The 14,447-nt window shown below is 45.5% G+C and overlaps 1 protein-coding gene across 2 annotated transcripts in view; it reads left to right on the forward strand.

Annotated features, from left to right (window-relative positions):
• Myo1e (myosin IE) overlaps positions 1–14,447 on the forward strand; it is a 180,875-nt gene that overhangs the window by 64,259 nt on the left and 102,169 nt on the right. For both annotated transcript variants that reach the window (XM_051197887.1, XM_051197886.1), the window contains exon 2: positions 10,559–10,702. In XM_051197887.1, the coding sequence (XP_051053844.1) occupies positions 10,559–10,702 (144 nt within the window). The remainder of the gene's footprint in view (positions 1–10,558; positions 10,703–14,447) is intronic.

Here is a 14,447-nt window from a genome sequence, read left to right on the forward strand (position 1 = left end):
TTCCTTTTATTCTTCTTTTGTTTTTTTAAGAATTGAATATCTGAGAGCCAGGCATTGGTGGTGCATGCCTTTAATCCCAGTACTCGGGAGACAGAGGCAGATGGATCTCTGTGAGTTCGAGGCCAGCCTGGTCTACAGAGCTAGTTCCAGGACAGACTCCAAAACAATACAGAGAAACCCTGTCTTAAAAAAACAAACAAACAAACAACAACAACAACAAAAAGCATTGAATACCTGAGTATTGTATTTATACCCCTTCTACCCCCTTAACCTAATTCCTCCCATACCCCCACCCACTCCCTCTCAAATTCAAAATCTTTTTCTTCTTTAATTACTGTTCACACACACATACACACACAAACACACGTACGCACAGAGTCTACTGAGTCCTTTTAGTGTTACTTGTATATAATGTGTTTAGGGCTGACCACTGGGATTGATAACTGATAACATCAGGTGACTTATCCTTAGAGAAAACTGATTCTCCTTCTTCCAGTAGTCTTGATTGCCAGAAGCTCTCTGTCTAGGGCTGGGACCTTGTGAAATCTCTTCTAGCCTGATGGGCATGCCAGCTGGTGTGGTCACACAGCTGGCCTTGTTTAGGCAACCTTGTTGTTGAGATTTCGTGTATTTCCCTGTCATGTCTAGGAAGCAGTCTATCCCAGCAGGCATCCTGATCTGCCAGCTTTCACCAATATCCCACCCCCTTTTCTGAGAGATTTTGTGAGCTTGGATGTGTTGTAGATATACTAATTGGGGGCCTGGAACCCCATGGTTTGTATCCTTTTAGTGTTCCATGTTAGCTTTTAAAAACCATAGGCGAGGTTAAGGAGATTGCGTGGTTGGTAAAATGCTTGCTGTGAAGACAGGAGAACCTGAGTACCGATGATCCCAGCATCTACATGCAGTCAGTATGCCGCATACCTTGTAATTCCAGCAGTGAGGAGGTGGGGACAGAGGGCCCCTGAACCTTGCTTGCTGATCAGCTAGTCTAACCATTCTGTGAGTTCCAGGTTCAGTGAGCAACCCTGCCTCAAAGAATAAGGTGAAGAGTGGTCAAGAATGACATCAGCTTCCAACACATGCATATCTGAAGCCCCCATATATATATATATATGTATATATATATATATATGTGTGTGTGTGTGTATTCATATATATGATAACATTCATATATGTGCATATTCATATATTGACTATATGTATATGTTTAGGATACACACACACATATAACATGGGCAAGAAAACAATCCCACCACACATCTAAAAGCTCTTTTCTAAGTTGAATCCTCATTGATATATATCTACACAGTTAATTTTTCAGAAAAATAAAACAGTATACAGAAATAAAATAATGTTTAAAAATAAGGTAGTATTTGGTTATTACACCTCTATTCCTGTTTTGCACAATTAAAGTATATTTTTGTAGTCAATATAGAAGAGAAAAGGTGAGTGTTGAGAGAGAGAAAGAAACAACGTATGTGTGTGAAGAGGCTACAGGATTTCAGATAACCCAGGACAGCCTCAAACTTGCTATATAGCTGAGGATGACTTTGAACTTCTGATCCCCCTGCCTTCATCTCCCAAGTATGGGATGTGCCAATATGGAACCTACCATGCAAGTCCCAGGCACCATCACATTTGGTTTATGTGGTGCTTGGAGTCTAACCCAGGGCTGTGTGCATGCTAGACAGGCACTCCACCAACTAAGCTATATCCCCAGCACCGGGAGATTTGGGATTAGGCTGAAATACACTCTCCAGGTAGATCATTTCTCTCAGAGTAGCGTTAAATTTAGGAACCACTAGAGTCAGAGTTCATCCTTCTGGTTTTGTTTCTGTTTCAGTCAGTGGCATGAACAAGAGCCATGAGGACTGTTCTTCCTAGCCAGTTTGCTTGCCTGATGACTTTGTCCTCTTCAATCAGTTAGAGAAACTTACCATATTTATGGCTGTATTTGCCTCAGAGATGATTCATATCTAACCAAGGATTAGGACAAGGTGAAGTGGGGCTTTGCTTTGTGACTCTTGCTAATGACAGTCTTGTCGATGAGGTGCCCAACCTAAGTCATTGTGAAGAGTAAAATTCTGTGAAACTGTCCTTGCCTGAGGCATGGGAAAGTGAGAGCTTGTGCTCCAGCTTGCCGATTGGTCCAACTGTGATCCACTCACCCGAGAACCTTTGTACTTGAATGCAGGAATGGTGGGGCGGTTCCTTCCAGGACTATGCCTGATGAACACTACTCTAGAGCCCCAGCTGTAGAGAGAGCCTGCCATTGGGCGATTGGTTCATCACTAGCCTGATTAAATGATAGAGGTGGAAGTTAAACACACACTTGCCACGTGAGCCAATTTCAACCATGTTGTTCTACAGCTCGAAATGCACTTCCCTCATTAAAGTCAGGCTATTGCCCTTAGCTGGATTGTGGAGTTAAGAGAACGATGGTCCTGCTGGGTGTAGTGCTGCACACCTATAACCTTCGAACTCAGGAGGAGGTGGGAGGATCAGGAGTTCAAGGGTAGTAATGACTATACTGTAAGTTTGAGGCTAGCCTTGCCTATATGAGCCCCAGCTTCAAAAAGCCAGAGAAGCCAAAAAGCCAGGGATATCTCTAAGGGGATTGCCTCTTTCGTTTTGACTTCCTGAGGTTGGAGGAAAATAGGTCAGCTTTGGAAACTTCTTGGTGCAGTCTCTGGGCCCAGCGTTCCCATTCACCCTGCCAGTGGCTGCCACAGTGTGGTAATTATGTAGCTAAGGTACCTTGAGATGAGCCAGAGAGACAGGTCTCACAGTGTAGAAGACCAGGTTGGCCTCGAACTTGCAGTGATCTTCTTGCCTCAGCCTCCTGAGTACTGGGGTTACCGGTGTGAACCAACACGCACAGTTACATTGGTGTATCATGTATTCACGCAACTTGTACTGGCTGACACTAAATACCACATGCCAGACACACTGGCACTGGCCTGCATGCTAGGGACACCACAGGGGACAAACGTTCTCAAGACTGAGTGCATGCTGCAGAGCTTGGTCTTACTGGAGGCCATGATAAAGCAGAGTGTTAGTTTTGAGTTTGAGGCCCTCCCACTCCTGCTCTCTATACTTCTGTATATTTCTCTTCAAGGAGAAATATTTCGTGGCGTTATTACACCATGAAAGGGCTATTAGCAGCAGTGTGGCGGTGGGCTTTAGAGTGACACAGTTGCAGTGCCACCTACTTTGCTATGAGAGGCAGTGTTTAAGTGTGACCCCCTGAGAGCTGAAGGCCTGGATTTGAAGCATAGGATGTGTAAGTTGTGTGGTGCTGAGCAATTTAACCTTTCCGTGTGCCAGTTTCCTGCCTGGTGAGATTGTTTGAGTTAAACAAGTTATATATTAGGTATTAAAATAAATGATATTTAGTTCATCTATAATAATTATTATTATAGTCTGTGTCATTCATTCAACAAGTATGTGTGAGACACCCACAAATGCATTGATCACTGTATTAGGTGTTGGGTAGATGATGAATGATGCTTAGTTCTGGGAGCCTGGCATTGTGCTGCTGTTGCATGGGGTGGGGTGGGAGGGGTGGGGTTCCAAGAGAGGGCAGCCTGGGCTGATGAGACAGGAGGCGTAGGACGTAGAGTAGGGAGGAGCTTGCTGGACAATATTATATCCAAACGGGATAGTGGGACTCAGTAATCCCACCACACACACACACACACACACACACACACACACACACACACACACCACACACACACACACAGAGAGAGAGAGAGAGAGAGAGAGAGAGAGAGAGAGAGAGAGAGAGAGAGAGAGAGAGAGAGATCCATGCGTGGAGCTACAGAGCAAGGGGAAAGCACCCTTGGAGGGTGGGACAAGATAGGGAAGCCTCATCAGATTTGCACATTAGATACAAGGCCCGCCATACTATCAGACATAGCTTCCAGGGTCTAGACTAGGCTTGAAAGGATAGATTGTTCCCCGATTTCCTGTCCCATTCCTAAGGGAGCCTCCAGCACAATCTTTCAGCATGGGGGGGGGCTTGCCCCTTGGGGGGCTTTAGGGAGCCCAGGCATCCTGAGCTGGATCATGGAAACCTATGGGCCTCGGTACCCAGGATGTGTTTAAACCTGTTGTAGATAAGGGGCAAGGAGGGTAAAGGGGACTTTTGACGAGAACAAGGGCAGGAGCCATCCCTCTTTTTCTAGAGGTTGAGAGAGAAAAGGATCAGAACCAAGCTGGCAGCTCTTGAAGGGAGCTCTTTCAGGGACAAAGGAAGAAGCAGTTGCCTTAAGAGGGGATGTCTCCTCAGCTTCAAGTTCAGCCCCTACCCTGGAGCCTCTGCAAGGCATCCCAGTGTGGCTCCCTAGGAGCTTCCCTGAGATGAGAGGACTAGAGCACGGGTCTTGGGACCCCTCATGGAAAGTGCAAGGAATTGAGAGATGAACAGAATAGTTTGATTTCACTTTTCTTTCACTACCACTTACCAATGAAAGGGGGATCTGGTCTTGCCATTTGAGATTCCGCAGAAAGGAAAAGCCTTCTGGGACACAGAGTTAAGATACGAGCACTCCCCATGACTGTCAGAAACAGGTAGGGACTGACCCAGTACAGGACAGCAGCAAGTCCCCATGTGTGGGCCCTGTAGCAAGCAAAATGGATGTGAACAATGTTGGGGAAGGTGTGTGAATGCACAGGCCACTGTGTGTGTGTGTGTGTGTGTGTGTGTGTGTGTGCGTGCACGCATGCACCCCTGTAGGTGTGTGTAGGTCAGAAGGGAACTTCAGGGGTCCATCTCACCTTTCTCCTTGTGTGAAGCAGGGTCTCAATTGTCAATTGTCTCTGCACACATCAGCCTAGCTGGCCCACCAACTTCTGGAAGTTCTGTCTCTGCCTCCTTTTTCCTCCATAGAAATGCAGGGATTGCTGACATATGTCCTACAGAACCCAACTTTTACATGGTTCTGAGAAGCCAAATGCAGGTCCTCATACACTTGAGGCAAATGCTTTAACCACAGAGCTATCTCCCCAGTTCCATAAATGTTTTTAAACCTTTGCTTAGTTATTTCTTAGCATTTTTTTTTCCCCCTGAAACAGGGTTTCTCTGTGGCTTTGGAGGCTGTCCTGGAACTAGCTCTTGTAGATCAGGCTGGCCTCGAACTCACAGAAATCCACCTGCCTCTGCCTCCCGAGTGCTGAGATCAAAGGCATGCGTGTAAGACCAGGACTTATAAGCTTCTCTGAGAGATGTACTTGAGGTGTGTCCAAGGCTCAGGGATTTTGGAAGCTGAATGAGCTGTTCTGTTCTATGCAGGGACTAGCTAAACACCAAACAGGTGACAGTATCTTTTCTTAACTTCCTCCAAGCACCTTCCAAAACTACAAGCCACATGGAATCCTGTTCAGTTAGCTAATGCCACCCTAGGATGTTATGTTTAAATTTTGCTATAGATTGAGCATCCATAATATGAAAATCCCAAGTCTAAAATGCCCCACAGAACAGAGCCAATGCTGCTCAAGGCTGAGGGCCTGAGTTCACATCCTTCAGATCCCACTTAAGAAGCCAGAGCATCTGCAATCCCAGCATTCTTATGGGGAGATTCATAGATGTATCTTTTTGTTTGTTTGCTCTGCCCAGCTTTGGCTTTCCTGGAACTCACTTTGTAGACCAGGCTGGCCTCAACTCAGAGATCCAATTGCTTCTGCCTCGAGAGTGCTGGGACTAAAGGCGTGTGCCACCATTCCCAGCTTAAAGTAAATGCCTCAAAATAAAATTGCCAGATCAAAAAGGATGTGAATTTTGTTTTTATTTAGTTGACTAGTTTCTAAAATTCTAATGCCTATTTTTAGCTTGCTCCCTAGAAATATTGTTTAGGAGGCTGTAAGTGTATTTTTAGTCTCCCATCCTTCCCAACACTGGGCTTGTTGTGTTTCTGTTGTATTTAACAGCCTCCGTTTTCCTGGCCTCTGAAGGGCATTGCCCATGAAGGACTCCTTCTCTCCTGGGTGAAGTGGGTAAGCCAGAGTTTGCAGAGGCACGAGGCAAGGGCCACCCCAGGGTGTGTGAGACACCAGAGGGGATAAAGCTGCCTGTGTGTGCCTGCTGACTCACCCTTGCTCTCCTAGTCCCCACCCTAGTAAACACACAGAAAGAGGATGGGAGGCAGGGAGGGAGGGAGGGAGAGAGAGAGAGAGAGAGAGAGAGAGAGAGAGAGAGAGAGAGAGAGAGAGAGAGAGAACACCAGGAAGGCTCCACCTTTTAAAACCAGTCAGAATAGTCAGCCTACCAAAGCTCCTGCCCTGTGGCCCTTTCTTCCTCCTGGTGAGAGACCCTGTGTCTGGGTGTGTCCATCTTCCTAAACTAGGCTATTATATGGGTATAGACATGCCCTACTTTCCAGAACCTTCGCATGAATTGACTGCTTTTCCCCAAACTGAATGGTCATTAGAAACTGACATGGGTCGGAGAAAGTCTCTACTTGAGGCCTATCTGACAGGAGAATCCTTGTCACCACTGATGATTTCAGGGCAACAAGCAAGTCTTCAGATTTGATACTACAATTCTCAGTACTACATCCATCCGTCTCCCTCTGCCTTACTCTACCCTCTTTGTTTAAAGCCTTACTGTTTTTAGGGAGAAGGGGCCAGAAGGAGATACTCAGAAGGAAACAGAGAGGGGAAAGGAACAGCTCTTAAAGTGTAAGAAGGGTGACACCATGGGGAAGTCTTGTCCCTATGTCCCATCCGAGTATGCCAGGCTGCTGCCGCCCAGCCAGGAGTAGGCATAATGAATACAAGGGGCAGGGTGATTTCCCCAGAACTGTGGCACATCCTCACACTTCTGAGGCAGTAGCTGGTGTCCTAGAGCAGCTGTCAGTCACTTGCCTCTCCTTAGAGGGCCATAAATGGTAACCGTGTCCCACCAAGGCAAGCATTCCCTGACTCTAAAGACCTTTGTCATTAAACTCTATTGTGTAGTTGGCTGAGAGCCCTGAGGCCCACGCTTCCCTGAGCACTATATCACCTCTGCGTGTTTCCCCTCCTCCATTCTGGTGGGGGCAGCCTACGCCACCCCAAGGTGCTTACCCTCCCCTTCTCCCCTCTGTTCCCTTTATCTTTATCTCATCGAATTTTTTAAATTTTTCATTTTTATAAATTAAATTTTTTTAGATGAGCATACAAAAGTAACAGGTTCCTTTGTGACTTCTTCATACATATGGGTAATTGTATTCTAATCTTTCTTGTGACATTTCCTCTCCTGGAAACATTTTTTTTTTTCCTGTCTCGGCTACATGCCCAATAATTGTCTTTTTTGTGGTGAGTTGGGACAGAAGGGAAAAGGAAGGTGAGAAGCTGGGAAGACTCTTCGAAAATTTACAAAGTAATTCACCGTGTTGGGGGGGGTGGTTGTGGGGATGGAGTTTGTATATGTAACCATTGTTGCCTGGGAGGTAAAGAGAAAGGGAAGTAATTACACATATGCGTACAAACATGAACTCTCTCTCACACAAACATTCATGACCAATTAGATACTGGAAAAGTTGTCTGATTAGAAACAACTTAGTGTTTCAGTCTTTGACATTGAGAGGAAGTAGTCATTTGCAAAGATTATGTGTCATCTTTAAAAATTTGCACACATTTTATGTGTATGAATCTTTTGTCTGCATGTATGTGTGTGCATAAAGTATGTACCTATGTGTATGGAGACAGGAAGAGGGTGCCTGATCCCCTGAAACTGGAGTTATGGACAATTGTGAGCCATCCTATGGATGTTGGGTATTAAACCCAGGTCCTTTGCAAGAGCAGCAAGTGCCCCTAATTGCTGAGCCATCTCTCAGCCCTAATGATGTGTCTTTTTAATGAGGAGTTCCACCCAGATACAGTCTGGTATCCTGTTGCCATTTTAGTCTTGATAGACAGACATAAATGCCCTATGGGCCACTGGGAAGGGAGTGGGAAGAAGCCGCGTTTGGGCGGGTCTATAAAGAGAACCGGCTTCACTTGTTGCCTGTGCCAGCTACTCAGTGGAGGTAGTATGGCAGTGTAAGCCCTTCTCTTGTGAGATTGTTGGGAATGATAGACAGATGGGTTACTGCGAGTGAAATAATTCCACAGGGACAGTCTGCATGGCCTATGATGGCATGGTCTCCTGACAAATCATAAGCTGAAAAACAAAATCTCATAAATTGAAATGCTTTGAATATGGCTTGGTTTAGCCATGTAGTATTGCTCTGCTGGGCCATGGGGGAGGGAGAGGTGAGGTGGATTGTTTACCCTTCTGTTGGCCGGCTGCTTAGAGCTGTGGCTCTTTGCATGTTACTAACAAGTTTGGGAAAAGATCAGAGTTGGAAGAATATTTTTTTTTCTGAGTGTGTGTCACGTTAAGTGCCATTGTAACATAAAAAGCAAACAAATTTCATCCAACAAACACTAAGCTGGGTTCATTTGTGACAACTGCTGGGTCGTGTTCTTGGTTCACATTCTAGAGAGAAGTCTGGGAAGTGGGGAAAGGGAGACATGAGGGGCTTGTAGCTTGGTTGGTAGAGCACTTGCCTAGCATGCAAGAGGCTCTGGGTTCCATCCCCAGAATTGCAGAACCCAGGAACAGTGGCTCGTGCCTATAATCCCAGCACTCAGGAGGTAGAGGCAGGAGGGTCGTAAGTTCAAGGTCATCTTCAGCCACATAGTAAGTTTGAAGTCAAGATGACAACTTTTAATATCAATTTCTTGGATAAAGACACCCAGTAGATTCAGCAGAGAAACCTATCCTCCTGGGGAATGATTGACATCAGAAGGAGCACTCAGCCTCTGAGACAGTAGACAGTAGACAGATGGTGAGGAGCAGTGGACCCGGTGGCTGCCCACATGGCACAGGTTACCTTGAGGGTCTGCATAAGCACCAACCTCCCTTGTCCCTCATTCTTTGTGGACATGAAATAGCTACTTATTGGTGGCTTTCTGTTATCTTCAATCTTGTTTACATTTTCACAGGGAAAAGAACATTTTTAGCCTTCTGGGGTGGGGGTGGGGGAGAGATGGCCAGAGACCCAGAGGCAGAGTTCCCTGGGCTGTGTCTGATTGGCCTTGGGGACACGATGGGAACCCTGTGAGTCAAGCTGTGGGCAGAGCCTTTCCGTTCTCTCTGCTTGCCACAAAGGAAGTAGGAATGGTGACATCTGAGGTAATTTTGCAGAATTGATGTTATGTGTGGTTCTGGGAAAGCCAAATATATCATATGGACAGTTTCTCTCCACTAGACAGCATGGGTGGTCAACCCTCTAGAACCTCTTTGGCGTGTGGTATGCTCTTCCTGGTGGTGGCGTCCTCTCAGCTGGATTTTGATGATTGCTTTTCCTTCTGACCCTCTTGGACTTACATTTACATCTGTGTCCTCCTCAGGCAAAAGAAAGCAACTCCATATGTTTTCCCCATGGATGTTAATATAGCTGCCATCTTGTTATTTTGTTTTGTTTTGTTTTTCTACCTCTCCTCTCTCTCACAGAGCCTCTGCTTTTGTTTTCTCATGCTGGTTTCAATGTCTGAGCAGCTGCTGGCCTTTCTAGATACCCTTGTCCGTTAATTTTCCCTGTGTTGTTGAAACTCCACCAAGTCATGAGCTTACACAGTGTGTGGGCGGGATTGAGTCTTACTTGGTCCATCAGGCTAGCCTGATACATGGCACCTCTGTGATTACACCGAAAGTGTTGACAGCAAACAACAATGCTCCAAAATCTTGTGTCTTGTCAGGATTACACATGTGCTCTGGTTTCTCTCTCTCTCTCTCTCTCTCTCTCTCTCTCTCTCTCTCTCTCTCTCTCACACACACACACACACACACACACACACACACATTGTTTTTCTTATTTTACATATCGATCCTAGTTCCCCTCCCTCCCATGCCCCCACTTCCTCCCATCTCATCCCCCCCCCACCCCTCACTCCACAGGGAGGGTGATGTCTTCCAGGAGGGATCATCAAAATCTGTCAAGTCATTTGGAGTAGGGTCTAGGCCCTCCCTCCTGCCTCTAGGTTAAGGGAGCATCCCTCCATGGGGAATGTGCTCCCAAAGTCCTTTCGTGCACCAGGGATACATCCTGGTTCCACTGTTAGAGGTCCCTTAGACTGCCCAGGCCTTCTAACTGAGACCCATGTTCAGGGGGTCTGAGTCGGTGTGCTCTGGTTTCTTTCCTTTTCTTTTTCTGTTTGTGTGTGGGTTTTTTGCTTGATGATTATACATGGGAACAAATGCCTTTTGGAAAATTCAAATGTTTTGAGATCTGATCCAAAGGCCATCACTTCATCATGCCATAGGGTAAAGAGCCCTATGACTTATGTCTCATTCATTTTTATATTATTTATCGTTATTTATCAAATACACAAAATGCACTGCTTTCATAGTACGTTGGGCAAGGATCACTTATCTATAGGTGGCAAGGATGGAGCTCAAAATCTTTGCTGTGTTTTATGATACATTTTATTTGGGAAAATACGTGTGTGTGTGTGTGTGTGTGTGTGTGTGTGTGTGTGTGTGTATTAGAAAATTCTCTAACCCATTTGGTGCTTTTGTCTCCAGGGCAGCAAAGGTGCCTACCGGTACCATTGGCAGAGTCACAATGTCAAGCAGAGTGGCGTGGACGACATGGTGCTACTCTCCAAGATAACAGAGAGCTCCATTGTAGAGAACCTGAAGAAGAGATACATGGACGACTACATCTTTGTATCCTTTACCCTCAACTCTGTACCAGTGTGGTCTCTGCCCCTGAGCCACACCTCCGGAAAGCTGAGCTGGCTCTCAGTATTGGATGTCAGTGTTTTCACTCTCAGAATGAGGAACTGTGCTTCCAAAGGCAAAGATGAGACTAAAGTGTTTCCCTGGAAATTCCCAGGGTCAGAGTACAGCTCTAGTAGTGTTCCTTTGAGCCGCAGCAGCATGCATTCTAAGTGTCAGACCTCTGCCTATCCTGGACAAAGTCCTGGTCTGCAAGGAAGGTTCTGTATCATCCTGATGACATAGTAGAAACTCTTCTATCTAGACTGTGAAAGTTTATAAAGATCACCTCATGAGTAGAAAGGCCACCTCCCTAGTTTTTCTGAACCTTTATATTTACTGAAGGAAACATGAGAAGGGATGATCAGCTATTGAAAATGCCTGGCGTTTCCCTGGTAGCTTGCCAGATACCGTTTTATAATAGGGCTTTTAAAAACGCAGAACGCAAACTTCATGGAAATGTGTGTAGACTTCATGGTGAACGAGAACTGTGGATGTGGAGGGTGTTCCTCCAGCAGTCAGGAGTTTCCTTTGGATCAACTATCCATTAGTGAAATTGTCACCCGGTTAGTCACAGCCATGCAAAGGTCTGTGTTATCTGTACAGCGGTGCCAGGATGCTTAATGGTGACGCAGGAGTGACTCCTGATGGCACAGTGTCTAGGAAACGTGGGTGCTTTATGTCATCATGTGCATCTAGGGTTTCACCCAGAATGCCCAGGGACAGGGAACATTCTCATCAGGGGCTTCTTTTCATTATTTGCAATGCTTACTTGACTATTAGAATCACCGAAACCTAGGCAGCTATACTTTTGCAGGCTGCCTTGGCTACCTGCCTGTACTCATGTGGCCATGCCCAAGACACTTGAACCATTACAAGGCTGAATATATATTTGGATTTGTTGACCATTATAATAGCATTATTTAAATTTTTAATAGACAACAATGAGTTGTTTCTCTGTGTAACCCTGGCTGTCATGGGGTGCACTCTGTAGACCAGCCTGGCCTCAAACTCAAGAGATCCTCCTGCTTCTGCCTCCCAAGTTCTGGGATTAAAAGCGCGCACCACCACCGCCGACTGGCTGTGTTTGGTTTTTGAATGAGTGAGTTTATTAACCATGTAGCAAGCAAAAGTAGAAAAATAAATAGCACGCGTCAGGTAAAGAAAAACATCGGATACTTAATAAAACATTAGACCAGGCACACACGACACTCTGCAGAGACAACTGGAGTAGCCTGATTGAGAGAGTGTAGACAACATCGTAAACTGAGAGTTAACAACATCCAGCAGAAACTGACTAGGGAAACCACTTTGAGGCAGTCTACTGGAGTTTCTGACTGTAAGAGACGCACGTGGAGCAGATTATCCTCAGGGGTGAGATTTTCAAGTTAAAAACAAATAACAGCAGATAGATAATACCAAGTTGTGGAGCTTACAAACATCCAGCAGAAACCTGGGTCTTCTGTCCATGGATGGGCTCTTGCTCTTCGGCAGATATTTTACATTATGAGATAAACGATAATAATAAAGTTGGAAATAGTTTACTTCCTAGATGTTCTCAAGGGCAAAATGTTTTTAATACCCTTAGTTGCTTGCTCATCACCCCCCTACACTCCACCCTCCCCCACCCACACCTGCCGAGAGTCAGGGAGCCACCTGACTCAGGACAGGTAGTTTCAGAAGATACTTGACAATAACATGCTTGGGGCTGGAGGGTAGGCAGCTGCTTAGCTCAAACAGCACATGGCAATTTGATGATATAATGCACAATTACAATATGACATTATTGTTAACTTGGAATAAACAAGGTCTTGGTTAGCGGGCCGGCAGCTTACAGACAGATCCTGCCCACCATCGTTTTATTTTTTGTTGTTTGTTTGTTTGTTTTTTATTTTTTTAACTGAAGCTTCCCTGGGGCACAACTGTGCTTGTTCAATGACAGATTCTGCTGCCTTTATGGTACCATGGCCTAGCCAAGCCATTGAAATAGACTATCTGACCCCATGAGGTCTAAAGTAATTGCTTTCCAGACCTTTCCAGAGCAGTTAGTGGCCTTGCACCACCACCTGCTCCATGTCCCTCATGGAAGCGGTGTGTGAACTTTTAGTTTTCATCTCCTCTGGTCACACAAACTGAAGTTTGTTCATTTCATCTGGATTTCACACCATCAAAAAATGCTAAGTGAAAGACCCCATGGCACATGGAAACTGGTAGATGAGGTTAGGAAGGACTGGGTGTGGGTTGTGGCTCTGGACTGCCTGGTTCCTACCAACTGAACTACATCTCCTCTCTAGAAACTGTTTTAAATGGAAAATCAAAAAGCCTTGAAATGTAGGCTCATCTTTTTAGTTATGTACAAAGAAATGTGGTCTTTTTGTTTGCTGGTTTGGTGTGTGTGTGTGTGCTGGTTCAAGTACCCATACCTGCTCATATGGAGGGCCAGAAGAGGGTGTCTTCCTCTGTTGCTCTTCATCTTACTTTTGAGACAAGGGTCTCCCACTGAACTTGAAGCTCACCAATTTGGCCAGGCTGGTTAGCCAGGGAGTGCCTACCATGAACCTGTCCCTACCTCCCCAGTGCTGGGGTTATAAGCATGCACAGCCATGCCTGACTTTTATGTGTGTACCGGGGATTTGAACTTGGGTCCACTTGTTTTCATAGCAATCATTAGTACCCAGTGAGCCATTTCCCTCACCCAGTACACACGTGGTTTTTGATAAACTGAAAAAGGGAAGACAAAAATAATGATGGTAGCAGTTGCCTAAAACCAGCCCAACCTCAATCCCGACAGCCTTGCTTCTCACTGGCTCTTTTCTAGTAAGAGCCCAGAAGCTTCTTGTAGACAGACAGCATGACTTTTATACCGAGAACAGATTGTAAAAGTCCTTTCAAGCAGTATATGATCATTTGACATGACTTAAGAAATGCAGCCTAGCAAAGGGAAAGACACTAACCTACCCGAAATCCTACCACCCAAGGCGAGTTCCTGTGAACGTACAGCCTTCTCCCTCTCGAATACACACATGCGCTTTCTTGCTGTTTAACAACTCGCACCAGCCCTGCCCATGTACTTTTTTACTTTTCTGCACAGTTCTTGGCATGGGATGCCTTGTATTAAGTGTTCACTGAAAATCTGTTGACTCTCAAGACTTTTTAAATTCAGACAGCAGAATTTTTTAATGACTCAATGGGGTAGGGAGTGGGGGTAGTGAATGCCTTTGAGTCAATAACTGACTAATGGCGTGTTCTCCCAGGGAAATGAGCTACTTGACCACTAATGACTTTATGATTTAGACATCTCTACCCACTCGGCATAAACGTGCTTTCTTTCAGCAGGTGGGAGGGAGTCACTTTCAGCTCTGAGGAGGCCTGGCAATGCTGATGGATGTTTCTAACCCGAGGCTGCATCTGCCATCCCATCTCTCAGTCTCCCTTTCCACTTCAGAGAAAACCCATGGCATTCCTGTAAACGAGAAAGCTGGCTTCTTTCTTTGTGTCTTCTGTGTTTGTTAAGGCAAAAGAGACGTCAATATATAACCATGCCTTTTACCTCTCCTGCCCATAATACCAGCAGTGTTTTGTATTGTAGGTCAGCACAAAGGGCAATTGGTGGCTAATGCATGCAGGCCAAGCATAGTTGCTTTGTTCTCCATTAGGAAACAAAATCCACTTAGAACACGCTGACATTGTCTGG

This window comes from Phodopus roborovskii, unplaced genomic scaffold, assembly GCF_943737965.1.
Source record: "Phodopus roborovskii unplaced genomic scaffold, PHOROB, whole genome shotgun sequence".
NCBI lineage: Eukaryota > Metazoa > Chordata > Mammalia > Rodentia > Cricetidae > Phodopus > Phodopus roborovskii.